This window comes from Rhinichthys klamathensis, unplaced genomic scaffold, assembly GCF_029890125.1.
Source record: "Rhinichthys klamathensis goyatoka isolate OS25496 unplaced genomic scaffold, OSU_Roscu_1.1 h1tg000020l_1, whole genome shotgun sequence".
NCBI classification, from domain to species: Eukaryota; Metazoa; Chordata; class Actinopteri; order Cypriniformes; family Leuciscidae; genus Rhinichthys; species Rhinichthys klamathensis.
The window spans coordinates 3998300-4014952 of NW_026606571.1; the positions used below are offsets into that span (position 1 = coordinate 3998300).

At 39.9% G+C, this 16653-nt stretch overlaps 1 protein-coding gene across 2 annotated transcripts in view; it reads right to left on the reverse strand.

Moving 5' to 3' along the window:
* Positions 1 to 1609: 1609 nt before the first annotated feature.
* ankrd52a (ankyrin repeat domain 52a) overlaps positions 1610 to 16653 on the reverse strand; it is a 28674-nt gene continuing 13630 nt past the window's right edge. Inside the window, exons 12-28 of one of the 2 annotated variants that reach the window (XM_056240184.1) lie at positions 16284 to 16401; positions 16005 to 16073; positions 15652 to 15792; positions 15508 to 15570; positions 10381 to 10492; positions 10196 to 10267; positions 9877 to 10078; positions 9698 to 9785; positions 8760 to 8877; positions 8454 to 8673; positions 8282 to 8369; positions 5119 to 5205; positions 4851 to 4996; positions 4662 to 4744; positions 2492 to 2574; positions 2194 to 2285; positions 1610 to 1888 (exon numbers count right to left, since the gene is read on the reverse strand). In XM_056240184.1, the coding sequence (XP_056096159.1) occupies positions 1638 to 1888; positions 2194 to 2285; positions 2492 to 2574; positions 4662 to 4744; positions 4851 to 4996; positions 5119 to 5205; positions 8282 to 8369; positions 8454 to 8673; positions 8760 to 8877; positions 9698 to 9785; positions 9877 to 10078; positions 10196 to 10267; positions 10381 to 10492; positions 15508 to 15570; positions 15652 to 15792; positions 16005 to 16073; positions 16284 to 16401 (2033 nt within the window). In that variant the 3' untranslated portion in view covers positions 1610 to 1637. Of the gene's footprint in view, positions 1889 to 2193; positions 2286 to 2491; positions 2575 to 4661; positions 4745 to 4850; positions 4997 to 5118; positions 5206 to 8281; positions 8373 to 8453; positions 8674 to 8759; positions 8878 to 9697; positions 9786 to 9876; positions 10079 to 10195; positions 10268 to 10380; positions 10493 to 15507; positions 15571 to 15651; positions 15793 to 16004; positions 16074 to 16283; positions 16402 to 16653 lie in introns of both variants that reach the window. The other variant, XM_056240175.1, reaches the window with a different exon arrangement.

The following is a 16653-nucleotide window of genomic DNA, read 5'->3' on the forward strand; positions in this document are numbered from 1 at the left end:
TGTGTTTAGGTGCAAAGAACCTAAAGGAAGCACAATCTTAACTTTATTAATTAATCTACCTTTGGCAATAAGGAAGCATTTTATATAGAGCAGGGGTGAATATTATTGAAAAGAAAACAAGGTTTATAATTGAAAAGATAATGCTTTTTTTTTTGGGATATCTGCAAGTGCCTAATAAAATGCTATTTAGAAATCACGCAACTTTGGTCATACCCATGACTGCTCCCCAACACCATAAACAAATGTTAAAAAAAAAATGTCCAATCAGCCTCAACACTTCATTTTTTGACATATACCCTCCCCCAAGTGGGTGTGAATCATGAATCAATCATCCATCAATATAGGGAATCAAACATCCATCTATTTAGATAATCATTTCATAATGGATTATAGTGAAATACTCATCTCATACCATCTCAACAACTTTGGGGAGTGCATATCTGGTGTGTTTAACTAATTGGACACTAAACAGACAAAAATTAATTCAGTAGGCACTGTGAAAGCAACTCCACACTTAATATTATAACAATAAACGAATAAAGCAGTAGATTTATTGAAGATACTTTACGAGGCCCTGCCAACCCAAAATAAATAAAACCGAAGGTCCCAAGGAGCAAGTACTGTGTATGACGTTTGCATCTGTAATGACATTTGTGCTTTCTATACTTCCTTAGTGTAGGTATCTTCATAATGTTTTAAACGCCCCAAATTATGACACTTTAAACTCCTCTTTCTTCTGCCCACCTGCAAACAGTGATCTGGACTACCTATTACCTTTATTGTAAACCTAATATGAATTTACCCATCCAAACACTATCCCTTTTCTCTCTAACAGTAAACAAGCATTATATTATATCAGACCCCTCTACCAGGAGGTCATTGGTCTTTTGGCTTAAGGTAGTATGGTTTCCCTTCTGTCAAAATGATTCTGTTAGGTTGTTTGTTTTTTCCTGATCTGTGCTAAATCAGATTGCACCTCACATAAAAACCTCAAAAAGTAAGAATCAAGTATGGGATGAAAAACTTGGACTGTTGCGCAAAAGTGGATGTCACACATACAGCGCAAACACGCACGCACACAAACATACACACAAGACCACTATCAAATACATGGTCCCGCAAATTCATGCAAATCTAGTGTAACCCGTTTAAATTGTTCCTCAGGGCAGGCTGTAAATTCCTATGCAAGGCCACAGCATCACGCAAATAGGAGGCATGATATGGAAACCCATCCATTATCACTGTTACCATGGAGACACACAGCTGCATAATTCTAACATAAACCGAGTCAAATCGACTGCAATGAAGAAATAAAGGACTGACTCGCCAGTGATGGATACTGGTTCGAATAGATGGCTTAGATTCAGATTTTAGACTTATTAGACTCATATTGAATGGACAGCATCTAAGATGGGAGTCAGGGGGTGGGAGGAAGGGAAAAGTGGGGGAAAATAAATAGAAATAAATAGCTAAATTTGTCCTCTCGTATTCGCTCTCTACTGAGACGTGAAGAAAAGCTCTGATACTGGCACAGGAGGGATGTGTGGCTGTAATTGCATATAGGTTTATCTAGGTGTGTAGAGAGGACCAAAACAAGCGACCACGCGGGTTTTTATTTTTTAACAAGTAAGAACGCCTCACTCGGTCAAGCAGCCATCCAAGCCGATGGTAGCGCCATGGCGATCTTTGCCGTAACCATGGTGAAGGCCTCCATTGGGCAGGGGGGGGCAGGCGGCGGTGATGCCACAGTGCTTGAGCAGGTTTAGGCTGGGAGAAGAGGGTGAGGATGAGGAAGGTGTGGAGGAGGAAGGCTTCATGGTTGACAGAATGAGAGCTAGGCAGTCAGCAACAGCTTTATTGGATGCGCAAGCCAGGGCTGGCGTATGACCTGTGACATCACAAAAACAGAGACGTTTAGAAGAAAGAAACTCATACAGGTTTGGAACAACTTGAGGGTGAGTAAATAATGACAAAATTTTCATTTTTGGATCAACTATCCCTTTAATCCGGCCAACCTAAATGGGCGATAATCAACAGATGTTCAGAACTAAAATCTATGTGTAAAGTTTTTTACTAGAATGCAAACTTCAACATTTGTCCCACCCACGTTGTCATTTACTGCTGTGAGCAACTAACAATTTTTTTTTACCAAAAATCACAAAAAATGAATTTTCCTGTTCTATACTGTCTTACCTTCCTCATCCACTGCCAGCACTGTGGCTCCACGATTCAGCAAGGCCTGAACCACGGTGGCCAAACCATTCCTGGCGGCAATGTGGAGGGGCCTGAAATATAGATCAAATTAAGTTACAATGCTGAAAGGTTTGCAAAGTTTAAATCACATTGGGACAAGGCGGTGTGTATAATTACTGTCACAAAGGTAAACTAAGCCCATTTGCTGCTTCAGGCTGGTCAGGATGCTCAAACAACGAGCTGATAATGATACTGCTACAGAGCCATGCACAACTTAAACTGTGACAAAGATACTCACATCTGAAGCATACTGTTGGTTGCGTTTATGAGGATAGGGTTGTGGATTTCCTTCAAGATCAGCATGGCACACATTTCATGAGCCTTTAAACACAAACACAGTAATATTCACAATGTTAGCAATACGCACATTTGACAAGTCTAAACAAGTTTTTATATTTAAGGAATATCGATTTTTTAATTTTAACAGTAAATCATTTCATTTGATTACATTTTCAAAAATTACATTAAAACAGACAACTAAAAAACCCTATAAAATAAAACATTTCATAGATGCCTACTATTGTAACAATAAATTATTAAAATTAATTCAATTAGACATGCATTTTGATTATTAATTTAAACAAACCATTTGTAAAAAAACAAACAAAAAACAAACAAAGTAAAACTAAATTTGTGAGAAAAAAAAAAAGAATTTTTATTCATTAAATTCATTAATTTAATTAAAATACAGGTCCTTCTCAAAAAATTAGCATATTGTGATAAAGTTCATTATTTGCCATAATGTAATGATAAAAATTAAACTTTCATATATTTTAGATTCATTGCACACCAACTGAAATATTTCAGGTCTTTTATTGTTTCAATACTGATGATTTTGGCATACAGCTCATGAAAACCCAAAATTCCTGTCTAAAAAAATTAGCATATTTCATCCGACCAATAAAAGAAGTGTTTTTAATACAAAAAAAAAAGTCAACCTTCAAATAATTATGTTCACTTATGCACTCAATACTTGGTCGGGAATCCTTTTGCAGAAATGACTGCTTCAATGCGGCGTGGCATGGAGGCAATCAGCCTGTGGCACTGCTGAGGTGTTATGGAGGCCCAGGATGCTTCGATAGCGGCCTTAAGCTCATCCAGAGTGTTGGGTCTTGCGTCTCTCAACTTTCTCTTCACAATATCCCACAGATTCTCTATGGGGTTCAGGTCAGGAGAGTTGGCAGGCCAATTGAGCACAGTAATACCATGGTCAGTAAACCATTTACCAGTGGTTTTGGCACTGTGAGCAGGTGCCAGGTCGTGCTGAAAAATGAAATCTTCATCTCCATAAAGCTTTTCAGCAGATGGAAGCATGAAGTGCTCCAAAATCTCCTGATAGCTAGCTGCATTGACCCTGCCCTTGATAAAACACAGTGCACCAACACCAGCAGCTGACATGGCACCCCAGACCATCACTGACTGTGGGTACTTGACACTGGACTTCAGGCATTTTGGCATTTCCTTCTCCCCAGTCTTCCTCCAGACTCTGGCACCTTGATTTCCGAATGACATGCAAAACTGAGCAACAGTCCAGTGCTGCTTCTCTGTAGCCCAGGTCAGGCGCTTCTGCCGCTGTTTCTGGTTCAAAAGTGGCTTGACCTGGGGAATGCGGCACCTGTAGCCCATTTCCTGCACACGCCTGTGCACGGTGGCTCTGGATGTTTCTACTCCAGACTCAGTCCACTGCTTCCGCAGGTCCCCCAAGGTCTGGAATCGGTCCTTCTCCACAATCTTCCTCAGGGTCCGGTCACCTTCTCGTTGTGCAGCGTTTTTTGCCACACTTTTTACTTCCCACAGACTTCCCACTGAGGTGCCTTGATACAGCACTCTGGGAACAGCCTATTTGTTCAGAAATTTCTTTCTGTGTCTTACCCTCTTGCTTGAGGGTGTCAATGATGGCCTTCTGGACAGCAGTCAGGTCGGCAGTCTTACTCATGATTGCGGTTTTGAGTAATGAAACAGGCTGGGAGTTTTTAAAAGCCTCAGGAATCTTTTGCAGGTGTTTAGAGTTAATTAGTTGATTCAGATGATTAGGTCAATAGCTCGTTTAGAGACCCTTTTCATGATATGCTAATTTTTTGAGACAGGAATTTTGGGTTTTCATGAGCTGTATGCCAAAATCATCAGTATTAAAACAATAAAAGACCTGAAATATTTCAGTTGGTGTGCAATGAATCTAAAATATATGAAAGTTTAATTTTTATCATTACATTATGGAAAATAATGAACTTTATCACAATATGCTAATTTTTTGAGAAGGACCTGTATTTTTTTTTTGTTAAACTTAAGTTGTTAAATTGTATAAGTTTCATGATTTCAATGCATGTGACATGCTTTTTGATTACTAAAATTTAATTCAACCTGCAGCAACGGAATTAATTTCATAGGGCCCTAGCTATGTTTGTTACCTTGCTGCAGGCCAGGTGCAGGGCAGTGTTCTTGTTCACATCCAGGAGGGACAGGTCAGCTTTGGCTCTGTGCAGCAGCAGGGCTGCATACAACAATGAAAACATCTGTTAAAACTAAGGAGTCATGTTTTACAATGTCTGAGGGTTTCAGTCTGGGATTACTCGTATGACACATGGTGAAACTCTTACCTACGGCACCGCTTTGGCCATTATCGGCGGCCACCATCAGTGCAGAACGCCCTGAGTGGTCCACGGCGTTGATGTCAGCTCCGTGCCGCAGAACCAGCTGCAGCCCAGCCACGTCCTCAGCAACTGCGGCCGCGTGAAGCGGGGTCCTGGAAGCAAGATGTCAGAATAGTAATTTAGCTGCTAGTACAATTTATGAAATGGTTTTCAATTTGTAACTATTTGACAGCTACTACACAGCAGCTGTATTTAAATATGTACTTGCACTAACCTTCCTTTGGCATCCCTGATGTTTACCAGCAAATTACAAACACTGGATTCCAACAGCAGCTCTGCAGAACCACTATGGCCATTAATGCTGCAATGGGATGACAAGAACATGCAGCATGGCGATTAGAAAAGGCATGCCTTAAATTATTTGCTGCTCATGAAAAGGTTTTTATGAATGTTGAAAACAGTTGTGCTGCTTGATATTTTTGTGGAAACCATATTTCCAGGATTCTTTAATGAATAGAAAGTAAAAAAAAACCCAGCATTTATTGGAAACGGTAGTGTGAATTTTGAATAGTAGTGTACATTGGGGTAGTACTGGGCCAAAAAATTGTAAGCATTATGTACACCACTATTACTATTACTGACCAAGTTAAATCTGAAGCAATATGAGTCTAAACTGCAAATATAAGAAAATAAGCCAAAAATTAAAGGATTAAGAATATTTTAGAGTGAATAATAAAAAATTATTTATAACATGACTTTTTGAAAAAAAGAAAAAGAAAAAAAGATTTCCCTGACTTTTTGAGTTCATCAACCCCCCCCCCCCCCCCAACCTCCACCTTTTCTGTCTTTACAGGAATTATTAATAGGGATGTCCCGATCAGGGTTTTTTTGCCCTCGAGTCCGAGTCATTTGATTTTGAGTATCTACCGATACCGAATCCCGATCCGATACTTATATAATAAAAAAAGAATAAAGAAGAGAGAAAAAACAGATCCAGGATGTTCCTTATTTTTTATTTAATTCACCTTATTTTAACATTCAACAACTCTGTTAACAAACAGAGCACTTCTGTGAGGTAGCTTGAACAATCTAGTAATAAATAACATAAAATCTTCACTTTTGGACTTTAGTGCAACAGTAAATATAGAAAAAGTCTATTTTAAAAACAAATAGCACCTCAACTTAAAATTAGTGTTGTCACGATACTAGAATTTCTAACTTCGATACGATACCTTGAAAAATATCGATATTCGATACCATTTTCCATACCACGGAGAAAAAACTGCCACAATATTAAGGGGGTATTTTTTTAAATTAAAGCTAAATATAACAAGTCTAGAACATGACAATGAGGTATATTTTACATGAACAAAAAAGTCCTGAGTTCTATTTGTTTATATTTTGTAATTGGACCAGAGCTAACATGATGTATTTTTTTTACCTACTGTTATCAAAGATTAAAATATACTGTAACAAAAAAGCACTTAACAGTATCAAATTGGAGGATAGAGAGTCAGTAATGATAAGATTAAACATTCAATTTTCAGTTAAAGGCATGTCATTATTGAATTCAGAGATGCCATTGTCTAGCTGTTTAGTTTAATTAATATCTGTGTAATCAAATTGATGATAATCGCTAATGAAGGAAAATTGCAGAATTAAATAATAATTTTTGAATAAAGTTAAATAGGCACCAGTTAATTTACATTTGACCACAGTTACAATATTTACTTGTCTAAGATTCCTCAGTCAGATTATGTTAACTTTAAGAATTAAAACGAGACAACACAGACTCTTATCAACAACAATACTAGGCCATCTTGGTTAATGTTTCAGAAAAGTTCAAATGAGAAGAGTTACAGTGTTTCCTTGAGGATTTTTTTTAGCAGTGGGGGCAGGTCTGTCCAAACAACAAACACCCCTGATGCTGCATGAGCATATGCTGCTAAATAGTAGCCTACCCCTGGAGCCTGTTCCTTAAGTCTGTTTTCACCTATACAATAATTTTAAAAAATGAGTGATGTGAGGGATTATTGATAGTCAAACAATATGTTGGGTGCCCGCAGCCCGCTCGCGTGTCCGCGCTATTCTCCGACATGCCCGCTCGCGGTGTGTAGCTCGTGTCCGCGCTATTCTCCGACATGCCCGCTCGCGGTGTGTAGCTCGTGTCCGCGCTATTCTCCGACATGCCCGCTCGCGGTGTGTAGCTCGTGTCCGCGCTATTCTCCGACATGCCCGCTCGCGGTGTTCTTTATCAATCAACCAAAGCCGGTCGCGGGGGCGCCGCCCTCGCCATCTTTCCATTCACTTCACTTTTGCTATTTAACCAGAGCGAATGAGACGAGTGCGTCACGTGTGGTGTTTGTCAACGCGCCTTTTGAGAGAAGTGAAAGTGACTGCTCGGCTAGTATCGATACTTCGGGAAATTAGTATTGGTACCGTTCAGATATTTCAGTATCGATATTTATCGAAATATCGATATTTTTGACAACACTACTTAAAATACCCGGCAGGCATGTAAACAAAAAATAAAAATGTTTTAAAAGTGTATAAAAAAATAATGAGAATATATATATACATTAGGGGTGTAACAGTTCACAAAATCTGCGGTTCGGTTCGATACGATACAGCAAAAAGAAAGAAATGCCAGAGAAATTTCCTATTTATTAAAAGAAAAACTATTTTTAAATAAGTTTGAGTTTTCCTACATCTTGAAACTTTCAGGTTTATAAATGGGGGTAATCTTTGAAGGATGAACAAAAAATGTTTTGGTAATCACATTAAAAATAACATTTAAATATATATTTATATAATATTTTTGTTTTGAAGTGCAACATTAAATCCATGTTCATTCACGGCACAATGTTTCTCCTGGTTTCCACGTCAGCGCTGTTTGATCTAATAGAGATCTACGGTTAATAACGGAGAAATTTGAATGCTTCTCACTAGATCTCGCAGCGATGTTATTACTTCAGTGGCGAATTCAAATGTTTTCTTCACTGGATCTCTTAGCACAGTGTCGCTTGATCTCGCGCTGCACAGATGTTGCTGGTCCGAACTGATAAACGGTCCGTTAAGCACAATATAATGAGGAGCGCAGTTTCGTTCCGCTTTCATTACGTTTGCCGTTTGATGTTGCGCAACGTTGTGGTGGTCGCGCCAGTGCGGATTTTGTCTGCAGGAAAAATGGTCCTAGGAATCGTTCGGTTTGTATGCGTACCGAACCGGAAGCCTCGTACCGAAACGGTTCAATAATTACGAATACATGTACCGTTACACCCCTAATTTACATATATCCGAGTCCTGATCGGGAGGTAACGTCCGATTCCGATCGAGTCTGAAACCACGTGATCGGATCGGGACATCCCTAATTATTACAACATTGAAAATAAGTACACCACCTTTGAAACTAAAAGGAGAAATACTTCAATACTCACAGAGCACAGTGCAGTGGGGTGAAGGGGTTTCCCTCCTGGATACTACATGGTTTAAGTTCAAGTAAAACGTCCAAACAGTCTTCATGACCTGCTTCACAAATAACGCATGTCACTTAATTAACCAAATATAGTTTTAGTAATGTTAAGGGGCTCATAAGGTCTGATCTCTTACCGTGATAGGCTGCCCAGTGTGCGGGTGTGTAGCCGTGGCGGTCTGTGATTGGGTCGTGGGGATGGGAGTGGTCAGCAGCAGAAAGAAGATTGGAGAGAATGTCAGCATGGCCGCAAGAGGCAGCCAGATGCACCGCGGTTCGCCCCTGAAAATCTCTGCTGAGGACTGAGACATTGTGTGACAGCAGGGCGGTTATACAGTCCTCCCGACCCATCACCGCCTACAAAAACAGTCCTGGTTAGAAACCCATCACATTATGAGGACTACGATGCATTGCAAACTTTAGTAATGTTTTCAGGATCTCACCCCTCTGTGTAAGGCTGTTCTTCCTCTCCTGTCTCTCATATCAGGGCAAGCTCCTCTCTCCAGCAGCAGATGCACGCAGTCAGTGTGTCCCCCCAGCACTGCCAGCATTAGTGGAGTTCTATGAAGACAGGGAAACAGTGAGATCAACAACTCGAAGCTGAAAATGCAAATAAGATGTAATACAGTTTTGATCCTTTTTCAGCATTGTTTGGGAACCTTTAAGATTTTATTTACAATTTGTAAATGAGGATCTCTCTCTCTCTCTCTCTCTCTCTCTCTCTCTATATATATATATATATATATAAAAAATATAAAAAAATATACAAATTACATACAATCAACTGGAATTAATAATTTGTCTTTTTTTGTTTACATCTCTGAAATATATGGTATGATTTCAGTAAATAAACATTGCACAGGGTGCGACATGAATAGAACTAAAATCTTACAAATGCTTAAATAAATCTTTTTGATTTGTAGTTTTTGAAACCATGCAACTTGATTATTTTAGTATAGTAAAAGATCATATTTATTGTTAATTATTTGGAATATTAGTAGAATATTATGCAATAATAATCAATATTTAATTGCAATGTGGTTCAAAACAGGCCCAAGCCTTCATTTCACAAAGATCTTGAAGTTCAAGAAGTTATAATACATATATTTTTAATAATAACAAATTAATTTTAATATTACTTTTAGCTATATTAATATAAAACAATATAATTAAAAATATATAAATACAATAATATCAATATTATAATACAAACTCAATAGTATAAAAAAAAATCTATATTTTAATGAGCTCTTTCCAAATTGTTGCATATTTGGGCCATTATTAATTGCATTATGCAAGATGCATTACTTGTCATCTGTTTTCCTGTATATTAATACTGAATGCTGCGATTAAAAATAAGAAATAATGAGCTCATACGTACTGTCCCTCCACGTCTGTAACATTAACAAGATCAGCTCCTCCCTCACTACAGAGCAGCATCCGCAGACATTCTGAGTGGCCGTTGGCAGCTGTCAACAAACAAACACAGGGATGTGTCAAACTCCCACACAATGATAAGTTTCACATACCAATTCACACATACATACATACATACTGTACCTGCAACATGAAGAGGACCCCATTTGCTGCAGTTTTCCGTGAGCAGGCAAGATGCTGATTGGCCAAGCAGGAGCTCTACGCAGCGGGCATGCCCTCTTTGAGAGGCCACGTACAGCACAGAGCGCCCCACCGGGTCACATGCATCCACACACACTCCAGACTCAATTAACACTGTGACACATTCCCAGTGACCTGACTCCACCTGATAGGAAAAATCAATATATACATTGCACCAACAGGGGGCAGAGTTCTGCAGAATTACAGAATATCTGCTGATTTATATGTCCTGAATAAATAGAAGCTGTTGTTTCGTACGTACCGCCAAGTGTAGTGGGCTGACGGACCCATTGCTCTCATTGTCTCCAAGTGTGTTGAAGCACATCTCCAAAAGCTACAGAATAACGAACAAAAAGTGATAGCATATATCAAGTGTTAAACTTTGATAAAAAAAATTAATAAAAAACAATCACAGTGGATGATGCTAGAGTGAAAGGTCAATCTCACCAGCTCCAGGTTTTGTTTGTTGCCGTGGGCCGAAGCATAATGCACAGCACTGTATCCTTTAGTGTTGCACAGAGATGGATCAGCACCATTATCCAACAAATGCTCCACACACCTAAAAGTATCAAAATGTATGGGATTTAAAGACTGAAATAAGCAGTAATAACTCAAAACAACTTCTCATACTTACACAATACAGTTCAAAAGTTTGGCGTTTTTAATTTTTAAATGTATTTTAAAGTCGTCTCTTATGCTCACCAAGGCTTAATTTATTGGATTAAAGTTTGTGAAATACTTTTGCAATTTAAAAAAACTTTTCTATTTTAATATATTTTAAAATGCAATTTATTTTTGTGATGGCAAAGCTGAATTTTCAGCATCGTTACTCCAGTCTTCAGTGTCACTACAGAAATTATTTTAATATGCTGATTTGGAAAAACAGTTGTGCTGCTTAATATGTGAGGAAACCACAAAACTTTTTACAGGAATCTTTGAATACAAAGTTCAAAAGAACAGAACTTATTTGAAATATTACAGACATTTGTAATATATATATATATATATATATATATATATATACACACACACACTAGAGTTCTCAACGGGTCGGGTCGGCCCGACAAACCCGCGGGTTCGGGTCGAAAATATTTGCAAATGACTCGGGTCGGACCTCGGGCTTAATCTTTTGAATTGTACAGTTAAAGAAAAAAAAACATTTATTATTCATCGCTGCTGTTCACTGTAAAGAAAGTCTGGCTGCTGCGTGCAACGTGCATCGCGACGCGAGGGCAGACCTGACGCCGCTGTGTGCACGCCTTTAGCCCGGAGAATAAGATGGAGTTGGTGAAGAGTAAACTTGCTGCAGGTGAAATCACCGTTGCTCAGGGGCGGCGCGACACGTTGTGTGATTATCTCGGCAGTTTAGCACATCGCACAAGATTTGCGTCAATACAGAAAACATTTAATCACTGGATAGTTTTTTTCGTTTATTGAAATGTGGTTTATGTCAGCTGGATGGGCGGAACGTGGGAGACGTGCGAGTGCGCGCGTGCACGGCCGGGGCTCTCTCTCTCTCTGCGTCAAGCGCAGCAGTCATTCTACATACCTCACTCACCGATCAAAAGGGTGGCGTCGGGCCGCGGGTCGGGTTCGGGCAGATAATTCATGTTGATGTGTCGGGTTACATCTGGTCCGGGCTTTAAAAGCCACGGGCAGGGTCGGGTCGGGTTGTAATTTTCAGGCCCGTTGAGAACTCTAACACACACACACACCGGTATACAAACACATACATACACACGGGGCTTGACAAACTTTTTTGCTCACCAGTCACTGTGGCTACTGGTTTTCCAAAGTTACTAGCCAATCAGCTTTTTTACTGGCCAAAATTTTGACATCGAAAACTGCCATATAGATTTTTTTAAATATTATCTATTAAATATATTAAATATAATTTGGCAGCCAGAATATTAGGCTGCTGTCACTACAAGACCTGACGCATAGACCCATTATACTGTTTTATATAGCCAATATACTTGGCTTTATGTGCGCGAGCACAAAATTTGCAGGGATGAGTAAAATTATGAGCAATACGCCCAATCCCACGCTGAAACTCAAGCCCTGTAACGACCAAACAATATTCATCCGGACCAAACGAAGCGAGTGAGGGAGGGAACGCGGGTTTGTGAGTCAACTACCTGTCAAAGAGGTTAGAGCGAGAACGCGCAGCTGGTATTTAGGTATCCTGCAGAAGAGTTTCGGATATATCAGTATCGATATGTATCGAAAAATCTATATTTTTGACAACACTACATTGCACTTAGTTTATTATTTACCGTAAAACTTCAAATAATAGCCGAGTCCCAAATAGACGCCTGTCTCTTTTACACGCCTGGTGTGGCTGCAGGTTTGGGTAAATAAAGGCCGGTCTCAAATAGAGGCCGGGTCTGTTTTTTAGTTTCGGGTTGTATTTAATCCTCTAAAACCGTCAGATCGTCCGCTATTTGCCGGCCGCCAAAGCAAATTGTTGTCCCTCCAAAGCCTTTTTTGATCGGTGAGTGATGTAGAATAGAATGACTGCTGCGCCTGACAGGGCGCGTTACGAGCAGAGAGAGAGAGAGAGAGAGAGAGCGCCCCGGCCGCGCGCGCGCACTCTCACGTCTTCAAACAACACGAGCGCTGTCTTGCTCTCTCTCCCTCGCACATATTAATCAAAATCAATTGACACGATAGTAAAAGGTCGGAAGACCGCAGTTTCACGTGGAGCATTTGGAGATTTTTAGAGATTAGAGACAGGCCTATACACTCAATGAACAACATCTCAACACTAAATTATAAAGGCCTGTCTCATATAGACGCCTGTCTCAAATACAAGCCGGTGCAGTTCGACGATTTGGGAAAATAAAAGCCCGGGCTACTATTTGAAGTTTTACGGTAAGATGCCTTTTTAAAAGACTACAATTGAAAAATGTAAATTATATAAAATTCAACCCACCAAAGTGGCTAGTAGGAGTGACAGCGTTACACGCCACAGCTGAAATTCACCCGCGTTTGGCAGGTGTTAATGTCAAGCCCTGTGTGCATGCATGTATACACACATTATTGAACGAAGCATTAATACAGCGCTAGGGCTGGGGCGGTATGGATTTTTTCTAGAGTCCGATTTTCATTAAGCTGTAATTTGGCATGAACCAATCACTGAATAGATTTCCTAATTTAAGAATATTCTCAGATACATTCGCATTGAATTCATCATTTTCAGGAGAATACATTATGATGTTGAACGAAATGAAAGATGAACAGCTTTTCCAACATGTCTTAATTACAAAAATGATATTCCATATTTATGTTAACATAATATAATGTTATTTTTTATTTAATCTATGTCGATTATATGAAAAGTGAACACCATGAGTAAGATAGGATCATAAGATGGGTCAGACATGATTTTGACCACTTTATTAAGTTTTGTTTTGTAGAAAGCCTTTCTTTAAATTAAATTTCGTTTTGTATAAATTGTATCTTAATTTTAATCACTGTTTCATTAACTAATTGCCTGGAATTATACAAATATAGCAGACATATAATCAGGACGATGTGGAAGCGACGGTGCGATCTCTTGCGCGTGAACTGGAGCTCGTCTCATAAATGAACCGAAACTTGTGCGCCCATCGGAGACGGAGTTCACTGCTGATATTCTGAGGATACAACATAGCCAATAGGCTATACTAGGGACTTTAGCCTTTAGATATCTTTGCTGCATGCGCAGTCTCCTTTCTAGAACAGCCAAGAGCTTTCTAGCCTCGCGGCAGCAGCGCCTTGCATCGGTCATAGACCTTAAAACTGATAAATTTCAAAAAACGAAAATTGATCAAAAAACGTTGGTGCGGATGGATGGCGGACAGATGATGCGTTTTGTGCTGCGGTTCCGTTGCGGATGAAATAATAATAGCCCATCCGCGCATCTCTAATACGAATGTAATGCTATGTGTCATGGAACATTGCGCTCCCCAACTCACGAAAGGGATTTGCTCCATCTTTTGATAAGTTTTGTTTAGAAAACCTTGAATCCATGTAAGACACACTATCATTAGAAATAATCCATGTCATTAGAATCAATGAATCCATATCATAGACACAACGTGCACACATGTCATTTTTTTTTTTTTTTTTTTTGCAGTGATGACGGTGACGAGCTCAGACCCGCGGTTGGAGTCACATGACCGCGGTATTGCGGTAACCGTCCCAGCCCTATACAGCGCTTTAACATGTAATACCGTACACCCAAAGCGCTTTACAATTATATCAAGGGTCTCTCCTCAACCACCACTAGTGTGCAGCATCCACTTGGATGATGCGACGGCAGTCACAGTACAATGGTGCCATTGCGCTCACCACACACAAAGTCCTTTTAGGCAAGTCATGCCACTCGGCCGCCATCTTGGCAACGCCTCCGGGCAGCTATTTCGGACTAACAAGACCAGGCTCCTATCTAAATGAATGGGCAGAGAGTCAGAACTGCAGTTTCACTGGTCACCGGGACATAAAAACTGCATGTATAGGGAGACTTCTGATGTCTGATATTACACAACTCACACATACACTGCATATCAAATCTGCCGCCTTTTCAAACAGTAATGTATTTTGCGCTGTCAACCTCAACCTCAACCGTGCGCATGCGTCAGTGGAACCAGATGATCGGCTTAAATGTTTCCCGGCTTGACTGTTAAAAGCAGGAGGGGCGGGACATGTGCTTAACAACCGCCATCTTTGGCGTTACGGGTTTTCCCTATATATTGTATTAAGGATTGATGAAGTGGCATGTCTCTATATAAATAGTCTCTGCTACACACCAGCTATAGGTAGAGAGGAGAGAGAGTGTAAGAGCTAATTTAATGGATCGGGATTAACAGGCCATGATTGATAAAAGCCAATGGAGGGAATTTGGCCAGGACACCGGGGTTACACCCCTACACTTTACGAGAAGTGCCATGGGATTTTTAAATGACCACAGCACAGAGAGTCAGGAACTCGGTTTAACGTTTCATCCGAAGGACAGTGCTTGTTACAGTATAGTGTCCCCGCCACTATACTGGGGCATTAGGAACCACTCAGATCACAGGGTGAGCACAGCCTGCTGGCCTCACTAACACATCTTCCAGCAGCAACCTTGTTTTCCCAGAAGGTTTCCCATCCAGGTACTGACCAGGTTCAACCCTGCTTAGCTTTAGTGAGCAACCAGTCTTGGGCTACAGGGTGATATGACTGTGACGTATTATTGACCCCAAACGTTTGAATGGTAGCGTATACAAATGTATTGTCAAATTCAGTAGATTTTTACTTTATTTAATATTCTCTACAATATTTTTCCCTGAACTATTCTTCTGATCACCTAGCACACCTATTTGCCAGCATCCAGGAACACAATATAGCTTAAATGCACTAAACAGTGTTCAAAGGGTATGTGTGTCACAATGCACACATATATCTTAACAGTTTAATCATAGATAATCTAATTTTAAATAAAGTGAAAATCCAAACCAGGTAATAGCTTCAAAGATGAGGCACAAAACAATAATAATAAAAACATTTTTGTGGGTGTCAAATTTAGGGAAGAAATATTTGTGGACTTACAGGAAGGATTCCTTCTCCCCATCCTCTTGGTTCTGATGGGTGCTGGCATGGGGTCGATCCGTTCTGAGAAAAACACCAGACATTAGAACTGCTGTGCACACCGTGAACTATTATATTTAATAGATGTGTGTAAACGCATCTCACCTGCAGAACGCAGTCGATGCAGCCGAGTAGTGTAGAGGTGTACAGCCAGAGCGGTCGCGCTCGTTGACCTCCGCCCCTGCTCCAACCAGAACGACCACACACTGATACCTCCCGTTAGCAGCCGCATAGTGCAAAGGAGTCCTGATGGAGAGACACAGAAATTCTAACACTTAACATACAGGTGAATCTCATAAAAAGATATCCACATCATATTTCAAGCCAAAATCCAAAGTTTAAATAAGAAATTATACTGGGCAAATAAGTTGGGATGAGGATTCTTTTCATGAGGCCCACTTTCAGATATGTTCATGACAAATTATAAGCATCCCATTTTAAAGAAAGATGATGTGTACCTTCCAAACTTGTCCTTCTTGTTCATGTCAGCTCCACTGCTTAAGAGCAGGTTGAGACATTCAATATTTCTGAGTAAAGAAAATAAAGGATAGGCATAAATAAATCTTTTACACATCTTTTTCAATTACTTTTAGATAGTGGCTGTTGAGTGACATCTGCCAAATGACCTTGGTTGGCATTTGTGTGCATAAAACACTGTTAATAAGGACACCTGAAACCTGAAAAAGTGGGCCAGTGGCTTTTTAAATAGCCCATTCTAAGTAGAGCTGCAGTCTCACCCTCCAGAGGCAGCAGCGTGTAGACAGGTCCTCCCAAAATTGTCTGGGGTGTTGATGTCAAATCCGGCTGAGAGCACGTGTTCTTTACTCATTGACAACACAATGCTGTAGAGCTGACCTGCAAAAGAGACACACACACACAGTCACTGCAATGATAGTTAGGGGAATACACTTTCATTTTAGCTGGATGTGCATCAGTCTTGTGAAATAGACTCTTTTGTGAATAGATCACAAAACACACACAAAAGTGCCATGGTATTACTTGATTCACTGTGTAAATCCATTTGTACATAACATGACAATCATTTAGAAACATTTTGTTACAATCGGTGCATTTGTGTAAGGTACAAGGACATATATAATACAGACT